The following is a 23,754-nucleotide window of genomic DNA, read 5'->3' on the forward strand; positions in this document are numbered from 1 at the left end:
AAATTAAAAGCCATGGACTTTTCCTTGGATGAATATTAGCCATAATCATCATATAAATTGATTCTGAGTTTTTATAAAAGTAATGATCAATTGCACACACACACACACACACAAAAAAAAAACAAGAAACTTGAGGGACTTCCCTGGTGGTCCAGTGGTTAAGACTTTGCACTTTCACAGCAGGGGGTGAGGGTTCAATTCCTGATTGGGGAACTAAGATCCTGCATACCTCACGGTGTGGCCAAAATAAAATAAACCATAATCCCACCATTTAAAAAAATAAATGTCAAGAGTCAGGGGATGCAGGGAAATGGAATGTGAAGGTGAACTGCTATGCCTCCTCCCATTTGACTTGGACTCCTGTGTCATCATTTGACTGTCTCTAGTTCTTTTTCACTTTGTTTAGAGTGTTTGTAAAGGCCCTTAGATCAAGGCACCAGAGTCAGGGCAACACCCGGGCAGGTGGTTCAGCCAAGCTAGGATGGTGGCTGGGACAGAAGGCACAAGCAACTCAAACACTGGACACATTGGGTGGCTGCAATCTGGAGACAGATCAGAAAGGCAGCCCAAGGAAGGATGACGACAGTGTTGGGGCTGGGTGGTAAAAGTGAAGGCCACAGCCCAACGAAGGCTCAGGGTGGAGTATGGATGCCATAAGCTGAGAATGAGCCTCCAGAAAACTTGTTTAGTCATCAGTGAAATCTCAGTTTCACATGGAGCTATAGGTTTTACACAGCCATGTTCACGGGGAAACACCTATGTTCAAAAGTAGAGAATCCAAAGCTTCCCTCGGCAGTCCTTGGTCAGCCCTGTGAAATAGAGCTGGCCGGAAAAGACCTAGGGAGTAAGGCAGCCCATTTGTCCTTCTTGGGGGCCTCCACCAGATAGTGGTTATTATTTTCTGGGGGAAAAAAACTTGAGGGACTTCCCTTGGTGTTCCAGTGGTTAAGACGCTGTTCCTTCACTGCAAGGGTTGCAGGTCTGAACCCTGGTTGAAGAACTAAGGTCCCACATGCCACGTGGTGAGTGTGGTCCACAAAACAGGAAAGCCAGCACAGAAAAGGAAAAGCCTTGGGACTAGATCCGATTTTCCTAACACTAATTCATGGATATTATTGGGTCTTTGGAGGGCTTCCTTCATGGCTCAGACAGCAAAGAACCTGCCTGCAATGTGGGAGACCCAGGTTCAATCCCTTGGTTGGGGAAATAACCTGGAGAAGGAAATGGCTACCCCCTGTAAAATTCTTGTCTGGGAAATCCTATGGACAGAAGAGCCTGGTGGCTATAGTCCATGGGGTTTCAAAAAGCTGGACACGACTGAGTGACTAACACTATGGGTCTTTTGACCAAACATCTCAAATTGATTCTCTTTGTGTTTTATTATTTAGCTAAATAGCTTGTTATGCTATAAGAAAGCAAGTCTGAATTGGTTTTGATCCAATTACATAGCCCAGGGACTAGGCAGAAGGTTGAATGCACAGCTCCAAATCTCAGCAGGGCCATGTTCTGTCCATTCTAACTTGAGCATTTTATTGTATTTCCCTAAACTGCCCACTAGTGTAATAATGGGTTGTGGAGAGTTTCTTACAGAATATTCCATTTATTTCTTCTCTGAAAGCATTTCAGATGCTGTAGTCTTGAATTTTTTTTTTTTTTAAGTTTGTTATTTGTCTAGCCCAGGCAAAATGTAGCAGAAGAGAAAATGGATAGGAAATAGATAGTCCTACCCAAATGGAACTCTGGAGAGAGAGAAAGACATGAAACGTCCAAAATACATTTTTGACATTTGAAGCATTATGTAATCAATTCTAGATTGTGTGACATTAGTTAAGCAAAAGGAATAGAAAAATTTATAAAGCTAGTTAATATATAGGCAAGAAAAATCTATCTATAACTGTACATGAATACTCTATGGCAGGGGTCCTCAGTCCCTGGTATCCAATGCTTGATAATCTGTGGTAGAGCTGATGTAATAATAATAGAAATATAAAGTGCACGATAAATGTAATGCACTTGAATCCCCAGAACCATCCCTCTCCTCAACTCCCAGTCAGTGAAAAAATTGTCTTCCACAAAACTGGTCCTTGGTACAAAAAAGCCTGCTCTATGAGATACAAATCTTTACTTTCACTGAACCACCAGTTCTTAAAATTTTGAAGGAGCAGGGCTTCTTAAAGTCTTGATGTCCCTAATTGCAGGAAGTGTAATTTATCCACTAAGTTTCAATTAAATTTAAACTTAAATTATTTTGTTTCAGTTGGGAAGATAAGTATTTTTTTGTTTTAGTAGCAGAATTCTGCTCCTCCAAGAGAATAAATTTTGAGAAAGATGATAACAATAATACTGAATATCAATAATTGCTGTTGTTACAGTTAACACCTATTTGGAAACTTATTGTGTCCTACGCACATTTTTTAAGCCCTTTCGATATATCATTTCATTTAATCCTAATAACATCCCTATGAGATAGATACTGTTATTCTCTGCATTTTACAGGTCAGTGAGCCAGTCATCAGCAGAGCCAGTTTTCAGATTCAGGCCTGGGTTTTCAATACCCTCTGCTCTTGGCCATTCTACTGCCTTTCCATGTAAAGAGCAAAACTGAAAACGTGAAGCTCTGACGGAGATAGGTTAGTTAATAAAAGTTATGATTCTGGAGAATCTTTTTTTTCTGTTAAGTTCTTAGAATCCAGGGTTTCTGGAAAGCTTGGAAATTCTGTTGAGATGATGTTCATTTATATGCTAGATATGCTGCTTTGTTCTGTTGTTTTTTGTTTTTTTTCCGGGAGAAATACATTATTAGTTGAAATAAGCTGACTGCTTTAATAAAGTGCTTGCAAAGCCTCAGTCTGGTGAACAGTAAAGTCATTTGTATCAGTCATGCAGCAATTTTGCTTTTGAGAAGGATTTTAATGAATCGGGGAATGGAATTTAAGAAAGCAAACAATCCAAGGAAAATCGCTTATTTTTCTAAAATAGCAAAGCAAAAATTGGAATCGTTTCCAGTCTAGTTGCTGCAAATGTCTGCTGGAGTCTTAAAAATTCTTAGAGTACATGATTTATCATATAGAACAGAAAGGTGATTAATGAGCACTTCTTTAAGATCTTTTTTATGATCCTATCATCATTATTCTAGTTGTTTAGATAGGCAAATATTCCATGATGTATTCACTGTTAAAATTATAGCAAGTTGACCTTCAGTAACATTTATTTTTAAAGGTATTTATCAAAATATACAATCTACAGAAATAAATATGATTACTAAATAGTGAAATCAAGTTTTTTAAAGTATAGTTGGTTTACAGTGTTGTGTTAGTTTCTGGTATACAGCAAAGTGATTTAGTTATATATGTTTATATTTATTATATATATCTTTTTCAGACTCTTATACAGTAGAACCTTGTTGTTTTATTTTATATATAATAGTTTGTATCTACTAAATCTCAAACTCCTGATTTATCTTCCCCCTCCCCTTTCCTCTTTGGTAACCATAAGTTTGTTTTGTTTCTGTTTTGTGAGTGAGTTCATTTGTATCATATTTTAGATTCCACATAAAAGTGGTAACGTATGATACTTGTCTTTTTCTTTCTGACTTACTCCCCTTAGATAGATAATCTCTAGGTCCATCCACACTAAATAGCATTATTTCATTCTTCTTATGACTGAGTAGTATTCTGTTGTATATATTCACCAGGTTTTCTTTATCCACTCATCTGTCATACGTCAATGGAAATTTAGGTTGCTTGCATGTCATGGCTATTATAAATGGTGCTGCTATGAACACTGGGGTGCATGTATCTTTTCTAATTAGATTTTTCTCTGGATATATGTCCAGGAGTGGGATTGTTGGATCATATGGTAACTTTGGTTTTTTAAGGAACCTCTGTCCTGTTTTCCATAGTGGCTGTACCAATCTACGTTCCCAAAAACAGTGTACGAGTGTTCCCTTTTCTCCACACCCTCTCCAGCATTTATTGCTTATGGACTTTTTTTTTCTTTTTTGCTTATGGACTTTTTAATGATGGCCATTCTGACCAGTGTGAGGTGGTGATACCTCATTGTGGTTTTGAGTTGCATTTCTCTAATAACTAACAACGTTAATATTTCTTCATGTGCCTATTGGCCATCTGTCTTCTTTGGAAAAATGTCTATTTCAGTCTTCTGCCCATTTTTTGATTGGGTTATTGATTTTCTTAATATTGAGCTGTTTGCATATTTTTTTTTAAATTAAGCCCTTGTCTGTTGCATCATTTGCAAATATTTTCTCGTAGTCCATAAGTTGTCTTTTCATTTTGTTTATGGTTTCCTTTGCTGTGCAAAAGTTTATAAGTTTGCTTGGGTCCTATTTGTTTATTTCTGCTTCGATTTCTTTTGCCTTGGGATACTAACCTAAGAGAACATTGCTCTGATTTATGTCAGAGAATGTTTTGCCTATGTTCTCTTCTAGGAGTTTTATGGTGTTCTGTCTTATGTTTAAGTCTTTGAGCCATTTAGGATTTATTTTTGTGTATAGTGAGAGGTTGTGTTCTAACTTCACTGATTTACATGCAGCTCTCCAGCTTTCCCAACACTACTTGCTGAAGAGACTGCCTTTTCTCCATTGTATAGTCTCGCCTACTTTGTTGAAGGTTGCTTGACCATTAGTGTGTAGGTTCATTTCTGGGCTCACTATTCTGTTCTGTTGATCCATATGTCTGTTTCTGTGCCAATACCATGCTGTTTTGAAGACTGGGAGGGTTATGCCTTCAGCTTTGTTCTTTTTCCTAAGTCAATTTAATAATATTAATTTGACTTTGTTAGCCTGTTAAAAAATTATTGGCTGTCAAATATTTTTATAAAGCCCTTTGTTACTTAGGAAGATCACTGGCATGCTATGATTAAAGGCTGTGGATATCAATAAGCTTAAAAACATTCCATGCTAATGTTCAGGGTCATATTTCATTCATTTAAAATTGTGGCATTTTTTACTATTTGCTGTGTTCATTTTTATGTCTAAAGACCTATCCTGTATGTGGAGTAGAGATTTCCATGACAGTTACGAAAATGACCTTATTCACCACCTGCTGCCATAAGGCACAAGCTTGAGTGTCAACTGTTTTCAACTATTTGACAGCGTATGTTGTATTTATCATATATTAGGAAAAATTAGTCATTCATATATCTATCTAACCAGGGGATGAGCTAACAGTGTCGTTATTGTTCAGTCGCTCAGTCGTGCTAGACTCTTTGCAACCCCACTAGACTGTCTTACACCAGGCTTCCCTGTCCTTCACTATCTCCCAGAGTTTGCTCAAACTCATGTCCATTGAGTCAGTGATGCCATCAATGGTGTTATATAGAACTAGAAACTGATTCCCTCATAAACATTCTAAGTAGATATAAAGAATTATGTGCTCAGTTGCGATCATTAACTTCTCAAAGAGTCAGATCTGAATACCTCAGGGAATGCACAGAGGTCACGAGGGCCTAAAAGCCTTCAGTGATCCTCAGGGTACTGTCCTTTCAGCCCAAAATTGCTAGAATTGGAGCTTATGTCTAGTGCCGGTTTTGGAGCGTCAGGCATGGCGACCAGAAACACAGGTATGAGGATCTTTGGGCTGAGCCTAGCCATGATCACTGCTGGGGGCTTGAGAGAGAGAACGGTGGATCGTATGCCACTACCTATCACTCCTGCCAGAGCACCAGCAACACTTGGGGGCAGGAGTGACTCCCTGTGCAAATACCACCCCATTCCATCATGCCCAGTGGCTCTCCACCTCCTGCTGCTTTGGACTTGGTGGGATAAAAAAAAAGGGGGAGAAACAGAAGTTCTTATGGTCCAGAGGGTTCTGCAACACTCAGAAAAGAAGAGTGAGATTAAGTCTAACTGAAGAAGAATCAAAGCTCTTTCCCTCAACTTCATTTCCAGCAAACCAAGCCTTCATTTCTTCAGTTCAGTTTAGTTCAGTCACTCAGTGGTGTCCAACTCTTTGTGACTCCATGGACTGCAGCACGCCAGGCTTCCCTGTCCATCACCAACATGCAGAACTTGCCCAAATTCATGTCCACCGAGTCAGTGATACCATCCAACCATCTCATCCTATGTTGTCCCCTTCTCCTCCTGCCTTCAATCTTTCCCAGCATCAGGGTTTTTTCCAAGGAGTCAGTTCTTCGCATCAGATGGCCAAAGTATTGGAGTTTCAGCTTCAGCATCAGTCCTTCCAATGAATATTCAGGACTGATTTCCTTTAAGATGGACTGGTTGGCTCTCCTTGCAGTCCAAGGGACTCTCAAGAGTTTTCTCCAACACCAGAGTTCAAAAGCATCAGTTCTTCAGCTTTTCTTCTTCATTTCTTATCTCAAGTAAAACCCAAAAACTGATGATTGAGTTAAGTAGTATTATTAAATTAGAATCCTTTTTTTGGTAGAAATGGTACAGTTTTCATGGAGTAACATGCTAACTTTACGACTTTGATCTTCAACCCCATCATCTCCGTGAGCTCATAGCTAAAGGAGGTTATAAGCATACTAGCACTATCTTTATAGTCTCTTGCAATTCCAGATGCTACTGGGGCCAAAAGTGACCCCAAAGCTTAATGGAAAAGCTAATGAATCCATACAGGTTTGATTTTTAAAACCTGCTATTTTAGGTGAATTTCAGTAGATTTATCTAGTAATGGAAAAGGGAGTAAGGCAGTAAAGACAAGAGAAATGTGAATCAGAACCATGGAACTTGCAAAGACTTGACATGCTCAGCCTTTTGCAAAGGTACAGAAACTTTGCTACTTTATAACATTTGATGGGTCAGAAAGGGTCAGTGATTTTCTTCTCTTCTCCAAAGAGAAAGGTGAGGGAAAGCAGGACATTTTAAAACTGAACCGGGGACTCCTAGTTTCTCTTCATGAGAACCCTCAGCCTCCACAGAAACTCACAAGACATCTTAATGAAGAAACTCGGGACCTTGGACTCTGAGCTGTGAGGGCTGCGAGCAGTGCAGCCAGGAGGTTACCTCAGCTCGGACCAAGTAAATAAATCATTTGGTAAAAGCCATTAAAGGGAAAGGTTACTGGAAAGTCATAAATGAACCAGCCTGTCTATGGCTGGTTTTGCTAGAAACCATTTGAAATTTTTAAAATGTTTCTCTGGGTATGATTTAAGAAGAGGACCATGACATAACTAACCAGTTTCTATTATTATATCAAAATGAGGTAAAAAATAAATATGGTATGGATTCAATTCATTTATTCAATTTTACGCCGTTAGGTTGTTGTTTTTAGAACATCATGAAACTTCATCTCATGCCCCAAGAAAACTAAAATGTAATGGGTTACAGCTTTTCCGTTTGTTGATTTTTCTCCTTCAAACATCTTTGATTTTCCATCCTTTGAATAGATATTTTTTCCATGTCTTACATGTCATTCAAATTATTCTTTTTTCCTGTCTCCCACTTCACCTGTCTCTAAGACAGTTTCTAAAGTGAACCAGGACTGACAGAACTTAATGATACCTATGAACACTTTCTGGAAACATTAGCATCCCTTTCTTGGCTGCTTCTAATGCACCAGCATGGTCTCTCCAGCATCATGTGCACGTCTGCTCTATCGTGTCCGGTTCTTTGCAACCCCATGGACTGTAGCCCGCTAGGTTCCTCTGCCCATGGAATTTTCCAGGCAAGAATACTGGAGTGGGTTGTCATTTCCTCCTCCAGGGGAGCTTCCCAACCCAGGGATCGAACCTGCGTCTCTTACATCTCCTGCATTGGCAGGCGGGTTCTTTACCAGCTGAGTTACTGGGGTTCTTTTTAGTTCTCCCCTTGCCTCCCGTCTTACCAAAGAGGAAATCTGGAGCTCAACAACACAATTTCAGGCTCGTGTCACGTCCAAACCGGCAGCTTGTCCTCTGTCTCCCTTCCGCTGAACATCACAGGTTTCTGCAGCTTCTCACAGCCATTAGCCAGGGAAGTTTGTGTCCCCACTGACCATCTTTGTTTATAAGCCACTAACTGTCAACACCTGTTATTGTTCCTCTTCTCCTCTTCATGTGTCAGAAGAATGAAAGAACTTAATTTTTCTCATCAGAAGACGTTTACATTTCTATTCTACCTCAATAGATATACTTCTCCCCCACTATCTGTTTCGAATAGCAGCTTCTGCCCAAAAGCAATTAATCATTTAAATATCTTCTCTTGGAAACTTGCAGCGAATGTAGCCCACCATCTTTCAAATCGACTCATTGGAAAAGAGCCTGATGCTGGGAAAGATTGAAGGCAAAAGGAGAAGCGGGTGGCAGGGGATGAGATGGTTAGACAGCATCACCAACGCAATGGGCATAAATTTGAGCAAACTCTAGGAGATGGTGGAGGACAGAGGAGTCTGGCATGCTGCAGCCCATGAGGTCACAAAGAGTTAGACACGACTTAGCGACTGAGAAACAACAATCATCTTTCATAGGCAAGTTCTAGTTACAAAGACAAGTTTCTATCACAATCAAACCTTTCAAAAAGATACTGTGAGAAATGTATTGTTTTATTCTCAGATTACATTTGTAAATTTTAACCTCTTTAACATTCTTACAGTATTTAAATGTTCACAGCAAATATTTACCACTGTTCTTCAAAGTAATAGCCATGATACCCAGGCATTTTCCCTGAAGGTGGTCTTGTACCTTCTGGTATTAGCTTATCAATTTCAGACCTTCCTTAAGTAAACAAATGGATCTCCTCCATACAAATGGACAGTGGCAATTTCATCTGCAAAGCAATTTGGGCCTTTTAGATATTCATACTGTCTTACAGAGCATGCAGTCGAAAATCTGATCTAAGAGGAGGAGACAAAGCTGTTAATTCACATCCTCCTAAGACCTGGTACTACCAATGTGCTATCAGTTACCCAGATAAACTAATTTTAAAGTAACATTGTAAATTCTCTCAGTGGAATTAATGGCATCCTTGGAACTTCACTTCAGGCTTTCCTGACTTGGATATGGTTATTTTGAGTAGCACCTTTTATTAACCTAACTTTTTAGTGCCTGAGCAAGAGGTTAAATTTCTCACTTATCGACGTGCTTGTCTTCCATGTAACAGCTACTTCATTGAAAGCCCTTCAAGGGTTTATCAAAATCTCACCATGTTTAACATTACAGAGAAAACATCCAAGTTTTGGGACTCACCTTAGGTTCACTCATCAAGACTGATCACTGTGATAAATATAACACTAAAACAACAACAATGAGAATGAATTAGACCATATTGTGCTGAGAAAATTTATCTAGAATTAATGATAAAGCAAAAGCTACATTCTGAATATGTAGTTTATAGATTCCAAGAATGAGGAACTACTCATCATATGGTAAAATTTACTAAGAATTTTGGTGCACTAACCCATAGCACTCCCATGTAAACGCTATGCTTAAGGACTTTCTATTGTCACAGATGCTAGGTACAAGATCTTCAAAAAGTCCTATGCGTTTTAGGTCTTAAGTTATAGTTGGGTTGACACTGTGTAAAGTTAAAGAAAATGTCTTAAAATTTAGGAAAACTACATTACACAAATTTCAGGGTCTTTGACAAAAGAGCTGTCAGAATTGAAGACCTTATCAGCTATCAGAAGAAGATTCACTACTCAATATCTAAAGCTACCATTTGTTTTAGGGAGACATGCAGAAAGGCACATGATCACTTATGAACATGGATGTTTATGTCATATTGTTCAGTTGCAGAAACTGTAAAACAACTCAGCTATGTAACAATAGCAAACTAGCACGTGACCTATACAGCATCCATAAAATGGAGCACACAAAAACACATTGCAGGGAATTCCCTGGATGTCAGTAGTTAGGACTCAGCATTTTCACTGCTGAAAGCTCAAGTTCAATCCCTGGTCAGGAAACTAAGATCCTTCAAAGCCATGCAGTGCAACCAAAATATATACATATACATATATATATATATATATATATATATATATATATATATATATATTGCAAAATATGACTTGGAATAATTAATACTGTAGGTGAATCCTTGTCATCAGTTAAGTTTTAAAAGATGGTAAAACTAAATAAACAGTGTAGCAGAGATCTATTTGACAACTCATATACATAAATAAGAAAAAGACTAGAAGGATATATATTACTACAATAAATGTGAGGATATAAAATCACTTCATCTACTTACTCTTTTTCCAAAATCTATATATTTGCATATGTGTGTATGTATATATATGTTAGTATGTATACATATGGTCTGTATATACTATGTACATCATAACTAGAAAAATGAATTTTTAAGCTGTAAAAGACTTTTCCAGAAATTGATATTTAAAGCTAAAGGCTTATAAACTGCACAAGGACTTTATTTTGATCCTATACATAAGCAGATAGGTAGCTTGATCTATATGAAACCCTAAAGAAGAAAATAACAGAAATAGGAAAATGACACAAAGAAGTATCCTATGGCTGTGTCACGATCTGTAGTGTAGCAGAGTGACCATGTGTGTCAGCAGTTGCCTTTAACGCCATCAGAGCTAGACTTAGATGAAGCAGTGTGTTTGCAGGGGAGGACCTCTTCCCTGGCAAATGAGAGGAGCGTGTGTGTGTGAGTGTGTTTGTGTGTAGAAGACAAGTAGCCCAAGCCTGCCAACAATATACAGACTGCGAGGAAGACAGAGAAGAAGAAACTTGCATATAAAGTAAAAGCAGAATTTATGAGATTGTCAGATGTCAAGACATTCGGACAGAACTACTGGGTCAGTGTTTCTCTTCATCCATTTTGTTCAGATAAATCCATTTGATTAAGCTACCCTCATCAGTCATTGACAAGGGCTTCCACAATATTGATCCAGGTAAAGTAGAAAAGGTAACAAAAATGCATTTCTCAATAAAGGTTTCAAACAGAAAGTCTATTTCTAACATTTTCTTACTATTGCCACAGTAAGTCTTCCAATAATTTTTTTTCAGAAATGTATTTTCAAACAGAAATGTTCAGTTTAATTGTTGCAGTGAAAATAAATCCCTCTGTTGTTGCCATTCTCAAGCTCAAGCCAGTATTTTAATGGCAAAATGCTGTGTTGGGGAAAGCATGCGTGTCTAATTGGGTGGGATATCCTTTCAAAGAAATATAGCAGCTTTTTTATGATCTGGGTCATGAGGCCAAAGTTGGGGAGAAAAGAAACAGGAACAAATGCCCTCTACCCGGTGAACAAGGGCAGCAGGAGAGACTGGGGAACTGGGCCAGCTGACCCGGTGGGCACCGGGGAGCCCCTTACCCCCATTACTCGGAGCTCATGAGTGTGTGAACAGGAGAGCAGGGATGTCTCTTCCAGCCCTGACACATTTCATTCTAAGCTTTGGGATCCGAGTGGGGTTTGACACCATCAGAATCGGCTGGGGTGCTAATTGGAAATAATTGCATTGTGCAGCCAGGTGTTCACTTGGTCGCACAGAAGGACTCAAAGGCAGCACTCAGCGCCCACCCCTCAGTGGTGCCCCCACGTCTCATCTCTCCTCTGATGCTCCCCTCTGACGGAGCCCTTCGGGGCCTGCAGTAAAGCGAGGATTCTCAGATCTCTTGGGAAGTTGTTGGGTGAATTATATACTCGTTTCTCTCTTTATTGTTTACTTTTCCTCCTCTAGCTGAGAGCCTGTGGTTTCAGCTTTTAGCGGTTCTTATTTTCTGGACTCATTTTTTGTGCTTCAGTTCAGTCACTCAGTTATGTCTGACTCTTTGCGACCCCATGAATTGCAGCACGCCAGGCCTCCCTGTCCATCACCAACTCCCGGAGTTCACCCAAACTCATGTCCATCGAGTTGGTGATGCCATCCAGCCATCTCATCCTCTGTCGTCCCCTTCTCCTGCCCCCAATCCTTTGCTTAGTAGATACTTAATGCAGAGGCGACGAATGAGCAGAGGCCAGGCAAGAAAATCCTCCACCACCCACCCCCAGCAACTGAGGGTAAGCGTTGTCGAATTGGCTTCCCCAGACCAAGAACCTGGGAACCCCTCCAGTGGGCAGCCCTCATCTCAAGAGTCCATGGGGTTAGGACACTGCCTGAACAATGTCTCTGGAAACGCATGCTTCCTTGCAGGGCTGCCTGCCTGCTGTCCTCTCAATGGGCCCTCGTGACTCACAAGCCAATTGCTTTTGCTTCCAAAATTCAAAGCAAATCGGAGACATTATAACAAGTCTTGGGACTTCCATGGTGGTCCAGTGGTTAAGGCTCCAAGCTCCCAATGCAGGGGGCTTGGGTTCCATCCCTAGCTGGGGAACTAAGATCCCACATGCTGCAAGCTGTGACCAGAAAAAAAAAAAAAAAAGAATCTTTTTTCTCATCCATCAAGGGAGCCCAGAACTTTCAGCCATTAAAAAGAAAAAGAAGTAAATCATGTAACTTTCACTTGGCTACATAGAATCAAGGTGTTCTTGAAATTCAAAGTGAGCTCAATTTAGTTTTTAATTATTGGTATTTCCAGATCTGGAAAGAAGATTGCAAAAAAAAAAACAAAAACCCTCTGTTGATTTTACCAACCCCAGGCTCCTAGTCAGCCATGAAGCGCTTTTTGTTCTTTTCTCCCCTAATTGCCTTACCTCCGAGAAGTTGGTCTTAACATGCCATCCATCATCCCAGTGGCAAATCAGACGTGGCCGTTTCAGCCAACACACTGCTGCGAGCCACAGTGACACACATTCATTTCCGGTGCAGGCAGCTGCAGTGGAGCCGCCTGTGTTTGAACTGTGTGGCCTCCCTGTGTAATTCAGGAAATGAGTTTACTCTATCTGTGGCGAGCATCATGTTCACCGGTTTTGGGAGCAGCCGGCAGGGCGTGGGGCTTGGCAGCACCCCCTCATGCTGGTTAATGCCCCAGCCCCACTCCACCTGACCTTGACTGTCATCACACCTGCCACCCAGAAAAGTATACCTCTTCCCTTGGGTGCTGGGAATGTCTGGATGTTCTCTAACCTGAGATGTGTAAACCCCAGTTCACTTTTTAAAAGAGCAGGGCTTCTTGGTGGATCACCTCTCAGCTCCCCTGAAGCTGAAGAACTGATGCCTGTCTTTCAATAATGCTTTTTCCCCGCCAGTGGTAAAATGTGGCCCCCCATCTGGTTGTTATTCAATTTGTATTCATTGCTTTTGCCCATCATCTCTGCTGGACTTGGTTCAGACAAACTCAGATTGTTGGGGCGAGGGGGCTTTGGTAGGTGTGTATTTACTTCAGTCAAGGGAGGGGATGCCAGAACCAGCCCAGGATCAGAAAAGATGGCAAGTCTGCGGTGAGGTTTTGTTATTTTGCATATGGTGAACCATCTTGGAGGTCATAAAGCAAGGCCTCTGTCCTCTGGTGCAGCAGCTGGGTTTACACAGTATTTCCAGATTGTTTATTTTGGCCCAGAGCCAGGGCGACATCGTTTTTCCATTATGCTCGTTTGACAGATGAAGAGGGGTGGGGAGGGAGACTTCACGGGGCAGGTCTGTGATTTCCTTGTTATTTACGTTAGAGGGACTTTTAAGAGTTCTGAAGATTATGAACCAGTCCAAATATAATGTCAGTATGGCAAAGCTAGAAAGAGCCACTGCTTTTGCAAAAATCTACATCATGGGCAGTAAAGTAATATCCATGGATGACCTCAGCTTGTGGCCCTGTTGGGTGCATAGTTAGTCACTGTTCAATCTTACATACAGACAGGTTGCTGGTAAATGATATTTAGCATTACATTTTAAAAAGTTAAGGGCTTTCCTAGTGGCTTATATGGTAAAGAATCCACCTGCCAATGCAGAAGACCTGGGTTCTACCTCTGTGTTGGGAAGAGTCCCTGGAGAAGAGAATGGCTACCCACTCCAGTATTCTTGCCTGGAGAATTCCATGGACAGAGGAGCCTGGTGGGCTACAGTCCGTGGGGTCACACAGAGTCAAACGTGACTGAGCAACTAACACACACTCACATACAAAAAAGTTAAGTTATCAGTGTTTGCTTGGCAGTGCCCTGGGAGAACAATGAGGAAACCTAGCCTGCTTGCCTTCGACTGGCAGGCATCCTATGCAGACAGGAGCACTTGGTGCTGAATGGAGCCTTTCCAAGGTCATTGTGGAAGTTGTCCTTTGCAGTCCTTTCCCTGAGGATACTCCCAATGGGCTGGTCTGAAGTTCTTCCCCCAGGGAGCGTGCAAGACTAGCCAAAGAGCCACGGTTTAAATTCTGTTCACACCAAGCCCTTTACACTTGGGTCAAGTACATGTGATCTGAATGAATGTTTTCCTTCTAAATGAAACATTTTCTTTTGCTGTTGGAGAACTAGCAATTAAAAAGTACCCCAAATGATGACAAATTAAGTAATTGAACAACATTGGTATAGAAAAATTTGGTCATAAAGATGTTTTATTGCCCCAACAGTGTTTAGATTTTTTAATTAATGACTGTAAATAATGCATGTGACATAAACTCATTAGCCACAAGGTCATGGTGTGTATTATATGTTTCTGCATAGGTATTAATGTTTGTAGTAAAAGTCCCTTATTGCAACATTTCTTATTCAGTCACTAAGTTGTGTCTGACTCTTTCAACCCCATGGACTGCAGCACACCAGGCTTCCCTGTCCTTCACTATCTCCTGGAGTTTGCTCAGATTTATGTCCACTGAGTTGGTGATACCATCCAATCATCTCATCCTCTGTCATCCCCTTCTCCTGCCTTCAATCTTGAGATGACATTCAACCATCTCATCCTCCGTCATCCTCTGAGAAGAGATTCCTGTCTTCAGTCTTTCTTCACATCAGGTGGCCAAAGTATTGGAGCTTCAGCATCAGTCTGTCCAATGATATTCAGGGTTGATTTCCTTTAGGATTGACTGGTTTGATCTCCTTGATATCCAAGTATGTGAGCAAACTCTGGGAGGTAGTGGAGGACAGAAAAGCCTGGCGTGCTGCAGTACATGCTGTCGAAGAGTTGGACGCAACTTAGCACCTGACCACCAACAATGAAATGATCTGTCACCATAACAGCGTTCTCCAATGGAGTGGCTCAGAAAAGCAAATAATACTGCCTTTCCTGAAGGACCTGTGAGCCTAACCTCCCCTATCAGCCTACCCTAGAGAAATTTGATTTCTAGACATGGAAAGTTTGCTCAGGCAGGACCTTCCAGTAAGGAAAGAATTTAGCAAAAAAAAAAAAAAAAACACATATGTACAGTCAACACCAAAAGTTGCCCTTCGTGTTAATCCAGTCTTACAGATGGATTTAACATACAGGTTTCAAATCAACAAACCTTTATTGAGGGTCGTTATGTGCCAGGCGTGGAGCTGGGCACTGGGGATCTAAAAATGAAAAAGACACAGTCTCTTTCAGTCTGAAAACATTTTTGCTGGCTTGCAGGTTTTTCACCAGATCCTCCCAGACTTACCAAAGCATTCCCCTTGACTTAGAACACTCAAGCCCTTCTTTTCAACCGATGTCCTTAATGCCAGAATACACACAGGGCAAGGAGAAGTGGGTGGTTATAGATTTCCACTCAATTTGGAAATTAACAGCCAGTGATGAAGCAAAAAGGTGCAAGACTGGGAATCAGAAAGCTCAATTTCTAGTTTCAGGACAGTCACTCATGCAACCTTGAACCAGTCCTGTGACCTCTTGTGTCTTCAGGTTAAATGGGTTGTTGTGAGGATAGTGAAAACACGCTAATCCACAGAGCTCTATGCACATGAAGGGATGCTATTTTGATGGGTTGGGGAAAGAATTCAGGGGAAGGCTGGTTATTGAGCTGTTTATGCCACTTTTTATAAAGCTTTAATAATGCAGAGAGCTGACGCAACTCAGCAGTCTTCCAGCCGACCTTATTGTATAGTCTGGGGGATTTGTCTCTGCCAGCATTGTACGATCAACTGCAGAATTTTCTGTTACTGGGGGTCGGCAGTGTAGAAAGGGGTCCCCATTCAGAGCCACTTCTCAGTGGGAAGCCAGAACTTGGGAGCCTGGAAGAGTTTGTCCTCACATAGTCCTGACTCTATGGCTGACTTTGGACATGTCTGTAAGGGAAAAAACCATCCTTCTTTTGCTATTCAAATAAAGACATCAGAAGTTGTTTTCTGTTTGCTTGTTTATTTGCCCTTCTGATCATTTCACAGCTCAAAGCCAGTGCCTACTTTGAGGAAATTTTCAGCAATTATTATGATTTAATGGGTCTTATTTGGCCAATCCCTCAAGGTAAATAAGAAAAGTGAAAAAAAAAATTAAAAGCCTCCTGAAACCACAGCTTTCCTTTGCCAAAATGTATTTATTAATTAAAGGACAGAGTCAGAAAAACATGACATAGCCAGCACTGTCATTCCCAAAAGGCAACTGAACCACAAAGCTAAGCACTGGAATTTACAGACTCCAGTGGGAGCTGAAGATTCCCAGATGCGAGGGTACACCCAGCATGCATGGGTCTCTTGAGGGTTTCCTATGAAGCATGCTCAGATACTGCCTTTGTCTCCACTTGGCTGTGTCTGCACCTCACAGACACAGCCAAGCCTTCTTCAGGTCTGACTATACCCTCTCCCTTCTGTTGGTTTCTCCTCCTTCACTCCCCAAGCATGAGTGGAGGGTGCTGTGTTTCCCCAGGTGCTGAGCTGTGAAAGTGCAGGGATAGAGGGGGTACCACCCCTCTCCAGACGTTCTCAGCGTAACAGGCTCCATTAGAAGAGCAGCTAGGTGGAACTGGTGGAAGACAAATCCAGGGAAATTTCTTTTTGAAGTTGCAAGGTGGCTCAGAGGCCTCCTAAAAGTTTTCCATCTTTTGGAAACACACACACACACACATGCAGAGATGTACCCTATCCATTTAGGCTGGCCCACATAGCAGACCTACATGATCGAATAGTTATAGTAGTTATGAAAGAGCCAACTGAGGACTTGGCTGGTGGTCCAGTGGTTACGACTCTGCGATTCCACTGCAGGGGATGAAAGTTCGATCCCTGGCCCGGGAAACTAAGATCCTGCATACTGCATGGCATGGCCAAAAAATTTTAAATAAAAACTTAAAAAACAAAACCAAAGTCACTGCACTTGAAAAAGATTGCTTCTTTAAAAAAGAGACCCAACTCCATGTGGAGTACTTAAGACAAGCTCACTGGGCTTGGTCCCTCTACTAGGGGGTTCTGACTAAGATGAGGAAACACTGATGCCATGAAACCAACCAGAGGGAAATGCCCTGTCTGCCCCCATGGTGAGCAGGCCCACGAGCTTATACTGTGAGCTCCGTCGAACCATAAGAAACATGAAGGGTTAAGAATTTGGGCTCAGTAGTCAGACTGTCTCAGACCCAACTTGTGGCTTCTCCAGTTACCAGCTGTGTGACCTGGAGCCAAGGTACCAAATTCCAATGTCACATCTGTAAAATGGTGATAATAAGAGAGCCTGCCTCACTTTGGAAAGATTAAATGCATGTTAGATAACTTAACAGTCCTTGCACTGAAAAAGCACTCAGAAATGCCTAAAGATGATAATGATGATAAAGTCACATTCACTCCTGGTAACTCCTATGCCTGGTACAGAAAACTCACTCCATAAATGCAGAAAGTAAGGAACAAGGGTGCCATAGGACACACGAATGAGCTCAAACTAGAGCCTTAATTGGGACACAAAGCACTTGCTTCCCAGGTTTCTGTAACTCAGAATTCAAAACCTTTTAATTAGAAGCCTAAAATCCAAATTTCTATAGCAGCCAGGCAGGTAACATAAAAGAATGAACTGACGTTTAGAGTCTGAGACAAAATGGGGAGGTGTGACCTCCAGCAGTGAGGGGTAGCCCTGCTCAGCTCCAGAAGAATATCACCTCACTTTGAGAGAAGCCAGAAATCCAGACTTCCTTGTGAAATAGACCAAATCTTAAAACAACTAAGTCAATTTCTTTTAAAAAAAAATTACCCTCAGGTCAAATAACACATAGCCCGCCAGTCAGATCTCAGACTGCCCGCTTGCCTCCCCTGCCTTAATGGAAGCTGCTCTGTATTTGAGTCTTCTTTTGAAATGTTCGCCAGGGGACCCATGAGACGTGAGCGCCTCAACGTCATCTCTGGGGTCCTGCTTCTCAAAAGATCCACGTGGACTTAGTTCTCCACTTCATGACGGTTATGCTCGACAGTATATACCCACCTAACGAGGGCTGCCTCACTCCCCAAAGGATGCTGATAATAAGTATGGATTTTTAAAGCATGATTGTTTTCTGGCTGAAATAACAACAGTCTCCAAAAATTCCTAACAACTTCCTCTAGTGCTGCTATTACGGCAATCTGGAGAGAGGCTGATTCCATAGTTCACGTAGCTTTGTTTTGTTTGGAGGGAAAGTCTGGCATTTTACAAAAATGTAGAACACTTAGCACTGGAATGACTTTTCCATAGTGCTGATTATTGTAGAGCAAGACACTTAACCATATGTCTTCGAAATGTGATTTTAAAAATTCTCTGCTAACCATAAAAGGCAAACTGCCCTCTAGTCTTTCCATATGAAGGTGATAATTTTCTGCAGGCTCACAAAAGCTGCATGGGTTGCAGCCCAGTGCTTAGGGGAAACCTCATCACAAACGAGAAACCTGGGCTCCAATTCAGCTCTGTCGCTTACTCACTAGCCATGACCTTGGGCAAGTCATTTAATTTTCAAGAGCTTCTATTTCCCCATCTGCAAGATAGAGGCCATGACACCCCACAGGCTGATTGGGAATATTAAATAAAATAGCATACATATGGGCATGATCCAAACCCATAATAGATAATTGCCGTCAGTGCTGATTGCATCTGAATCTCTGCTTCTCCTGCCACAAAATAGCACTCCTGCTTTTTTATTTATTTATTTTTTAGCACTCCTATTTCTGACCTCTGACCCCTTGGCAATGTCATTTACCTTCCTATTATTTGGCAGCTCTATGGAAAACAAAAGGACTGAGAAGCTATAACTGCTTCATATAAACTTTAGGTTCTGTGTCCACAGTGGTATGAAAACTAGAGGGTGGAGGACTGAATGAAACCGGTCAGAGAGGAAGAAAGGGAGTAAGGAAGAGGCAGGACCGGAGCCCTGGGAGCACTAACGTGGAAGGGACAGACGGGATGAGCCCGGGGCCTGAAGCACTGAAGGAGCAATCAGGAGCCCAGGACCACCGGGGAAACACTCCTGCAGACGCCACAGGAGGGCAGTTCCAAGATGGCGTGTGTGGCCTTTGGTGCTGTGAGGTCATGCTAAAAAGTCCTAGAAGGCCTGAAAGATGCCGCTGAGTTGTCAACAAGGGAGCAAGAGCAATCTGACTGGACTGGAGCACTGAGGGGACAGAAACCAGGTTTTGATGAGTCCTGTCATGTCTACATGTTGAAAATCTGGTGACGACAAATTTAGACAACTGACCCTTCCCTGGCAGCTCAGCTGGTAAAGAATCTGCCTGCAATGCAGGAGACCTGGGTTCCGTCCTTGGGTCAGGAAGATCCCTGGGATGTCCATATTTTCAAATTAAAAAAACCAAGGTGATTAGAAAGTGGCGAGACAGCCTTTTTCTGTGCTTCCTTCTGAAAGCAACAGGAAATAAAAGATGAAAAGCAGGTAGATCTTGCTGCTCAAAAGACTATCACATACAGATAGCCCCGAATCCTGACCGAGTTCCATCAGTTCACATCTCGCGAAAGGGATGTTAGCTAGTTGAGGTGTAGTCATCTTGTGTTGATAGTAACACCTAGAATACGACGAAATCTTTCCCAGCATTGCTGGGCAGCCACTTTTCCCTTCTAGTCCTGGTATGTTGGTTGAGTCTCTTCCCTTGGGAGCTGCCAGGGTCACCAGGTAACTCAGGAGCTCGCCACCATCCTCTCTAAGCCGGGACATTGCAGACTGTGGCTGACGTGCAACCCCGCTTCTTTTCCAGAGCATAGGAAACTTGGAAACATGACTGTGACCGTGAAGAAGACCGCGCCCTCTCCCGAGGCCGTGCAGATTCTCTACCAGCGAATGAGATACGAGTACGAGTTCTACCACTACGTCAAGGAGCAGTTCCACCTGCTGAAGCGCAAGTTTGGGCTCAAGCCTCGCGTCAGCCACCCGCCGCTGAGACCCCAGTTCTTCATTCCAACCCCACTGGAAACGGAGGAGCCGATCGATGACGAGGAACAGGATGATGAGAAGTGGCTCGAAGATATTTATAAGAGGTGATGCCAGCACTGTGTTGCCTCCAGTGGCTTAATCTCCCTTTCCAGAAAGTGTGTGTGTGTGTGTGTGTGTGTGTGTGTGTGTGTGTGTGTGTGTGTGTTGGGGGAAGAAAAAATCCTTAAGGGACGAAATTAATGCTTCACAGCATTAAAAAGAACAAACGTTCCCACAGGTTGGGGTCATTGGGAGATGCCCGGTTTTGCGGGTTTTATTTGTTTTAATTTTATTCTGTGTTTTTCTGGCTCCTTGGGTCCTTCCCAGGTACATTAGACTGCTCCATCACAAGGCATCTTGTCATAAAATAGCTTTTCTTCCCCTAGTATAAATGAGAGAAGAGGGAGAAATAGAGCCTACAGCCCAGTAACTCATCATTTGTCACCTGTAAAAGTATTACCTTGGTGGTTGAAAATGTCCAGACTTGTATATTTCAGTAAAAACACAAAACCACTGCAGACACCCAGGAAGCCTACTCTAGAAGGCTCTAAGAGGAAACAGTAAGACAGATAAGGACATCAGAAAGGGAGGATGTCCCTGGATAAGTGATTTCTGCCCACACGGGTAGAATTCTGCCCCTGGTCCATCTCAGGGGACACTTTCACCCAGAGCAGCACATGTATTGTCTCTGAAAGAGCAAGTCGGCTTCTGCCACACCTTCAATCAGTCCAGAGCCTTGAGTACTTCTCAAGGTCAAAGTGCGTGGCAGCCTCCATTGAGACATTCTGTTCACAAGTTCCATTCTGCCAGACTTCAAAGTAGAATAGCCGGGAAAAGAATTTGTTGGCCATGTAAGGAAGAGCATAGGAAGACAGATGGACTCTGAAGGACATGTGGTCTAGGAAAATGGCATGACTGTGTCCTTTCTCCCTGGTACGAAACATCTCATCAGCGTTGTTTTACCTGGAAATCCAGGAACTGATTGTAGCTCTGACACTTGACTCCTGTGGCCTAAGTTCTAAGCCTGACCACAGACAGGGCATGACCTATCAGGCACACCCCTGGCCAGCAGGGTCCCAAGTAGCTGGTACCTTTCACCTTCTGGTCCCTTAAGAGGTACGTGTTTTGGGTGGAAGGTGGTACTGAGTTCTGTGCAAGCAGCAAAGTGAAGTCCACTTATTATGGAAGCAGCTCCCTCCTGAGAAGCTCTTACTAGGAGGTCAGTAAGAAAAGCAGGAGCTTCTAGGTAAGAGACTGCTTGGCCAGCTTCATGAGTAAGTGTCTGCCCCCAAGGTAATCTGAGTAGAAGCTGGGCAGGCCCATTCCTCTAAATATCTCCTCCCGAGCCCATTCCCATCACCTGCCCTCCTCCGTGATGCCTTGGTTCAATCATCAGCAATCTATTTCTTTGGATTTTGAAATGTCTTCATCTGTGACCATCCCCTTCCCAAAACATGTATACGTCTGGGCAGATAATACGTAGTCGGCCTAGAAGCAGCAGTGCAGGGGGTGGTGGCAGGCAGGATACTAGGGACAAATTTTGTCTCCTTCAGGTTTTTTCCCCTAGAGCCAGCCCTTCAGGACACAAGCAAAGTGTGAGTTGGGAATACTTCACAGTAAATAAGACTCAGACTTTACACAAGCTACACATTTTCTACTTTTCAGAAACCAACAAGTCGCTCTAGAATTTTTTCTTCGTTCACTAAAATTGGACGGTAGCCAAGATATAAAGCAAGTCATTTGGAACCTGTCAAGTGTGCACTAAAGCTACTTTATCATGAGATGTATTGAGAAGGCTCCACCCCGCAGGAGTCCAGTGAAGGCTGGGACCACAGAGGCACAGAGTCCAGCATTTGGCCACTTGTGAGCCTCCTTTCTGTCTCAGAGAAGTGGGGCAGGAAAGCAATGCAGGGAAATGTGCTTAGAAGAGGAAATATCCTTTGTCCTGTTTAGAGAGACCAGGGCCCTATTGTTAGGCTTATTTTAAAAGTCAACCCAGAGAACAGCTATCACAGTCAACATAAGAACAAGAGCTGTTGCCTGGTACATTGTGAGTCACTTCTTTGAAATCGCCTATAAAGAACAATCCTTAGTTTACACACTGTGCAATCCCACTATCTGAAAATAAGGTCCGCTGAGTGTTCTCTGCTGTTGTCAGAACATCAGGACAATTGGTCATCTTTAAAAAATGCATCCTCTTAATGCAAGTGCATGTGAGCACTTCTACCTGTGTGTTCAAAAGCAATTATTGTCAGCAGTGATCACTGTAACATCAGAGGCTGACTGATTTACTTACCAGGACTTGATGTAATTTTGCCCCAACAAACAGCCTCTGGGCCCTAGAAGTCAAGGCACTTCATCAGTTTATCTGGCACACACGACAACATTTCTTTGGCCCTGAGCCCAACACAGTTTGTACTTCATGAAATATATTGTACATTTTACATAGTTTAATTTAAAAAATACATTTTAAGCTGGTTGATCTTTGACTGCCTTATTTATTATAACCTTTCAGCACATTCCAAGGTTTTAGTTACTCAGGAAGGAGTTAATTAAAATGATTTTATTTTGGTCTGATGGATGTTTTTTAAAAGGAAAATTATTATTATGAACCTTCAGCCTACTTTCCTTGAGTGCCCTAAAAGTGCTTGTAAATCGTTTTGTTTTTGTTTTTGTTTTTTTTTTCAAGAAGAAAGAAAAAATGGTATTTGACATTGATGGAAATTCAAAAGTATATATGGAACTGAAACATTAGCTTAGCTAAAATAAAAGCAATCTGTGTTTGAAATGAAGTGTTCCTTAACTTATTCATTGCCCCTGTAAATAAAGGAATATAAATAAGTTGACATTTTTTCCCGTTCTGTTGATAGCTGGAAAGAAAAGTGCCTGCAGATCCTCACTGCCCCCTCAGCCCGCTTAATGGGCCAAAGCTCCTTCCTTGAGACGTGATTTGGGGAAAGACGCATTGCTAAAAATCTGGAAACGCTCCTGTAATGACACTAAGTGACTGCTGCTTGTGTTGTCACGTGCCCTGGTTGGTTGGGTGTCGGGGGGTGCTGGGTTGGAATCCGCAGCCTTGACAGGAGGGATCTACGCTGCCGCCTGTGATCACATGGGAAGATAAGGCTTGCCCTCTCAGGTGGTTTGATGTATACTCTGATCTCTCTCCCGAGACATGTAGTGCCTCCACAGCTGGGTGACTCTAACCTCCCAAGATGAGCAGCTTCGGATGCGGAAATGCTCTCCCTGAGAAGTTTCTCTGGGACTTACAGAGACACAGGGAATCTCCATGCTTTTTAGACACTGGACATTCCAGTCCGACTCCACGTGACTGTTTCATAAAAGAACCAGAATCTTGGTACTAAATGAAAGCAAAATCTGTTAGGGTAAAATATAACATGCTTTACTTCAAGTAAGAATCTGAGAGTCGTAAACAGCAAAGTGATAAGTGGTTACCTTTCTTTATCACTTAATTTGCCTGTAACCCGGTCACAGGCTGTCTGAGTGCACTTTAAAGGCAAAAGGACTAAACAAAACTAAGATTCTGTCCCACTCTGGAGCTGCTTGTGTGGTCTGAAGTTCTTTATAAATGGGCTGTTACCTGCAGGCCTATCCAATGAGCTATTTGGCCTCAAATGAATTTTATAGGTAATGGCAGCATTTCTTAAAAGGCAAAATGATGA

General features: G+C 42.1%; 1 protein-coding gene across 2 annotated transcripts in view; it reads left to right on the plus strand.

Annotated features, from left to right (window-relative positions):
* The window catches only part of UST (uronyl 2-sulfotransferase), a 317,706-nt gene extending 294,789 nt beyond the window's left edge, over positions 1-22,917 (plus strand). Inside the window, exons 8-9 of one of the 2 annotated variants that reach the window (XM_027551795.1) lie at positions 19,857-20,136; positions 21,737-22,917. In XM_027551795.1, the coding sequence (XP_027407596.1) occupies positions 19,857-20,136; positions 21,737-21,836 (380 nt within the window). In that variant the 3' untranslated portion in view covers positions 21,837-22,917. Of the gene's footprint in view, positions 1-19,856 lie in introns of both variants that reach the window. The other variant, XM_027551796.1, reaches the window with a different exon arrangement.
* Positions 22,918-23,754: the final 837 nt, after the last annotated feature.

This window comes from Bos indicus x Bos taurus, chromosome 9, assembly GCF_003369695.1.
Source record: "Bos indicus x Bos taurus breed Angus x Brahman F1 hybrid chromosome 9, Bos_hybrid_MaternalHap_v2.0, whole genome shotgun sequence".
Lineage (NCBI taxonomy): Eukaryota > Metazoa > Chordata > Mammalia > Artiodactyla > Bovidae > Bos > Bos indicus x Bos taurus.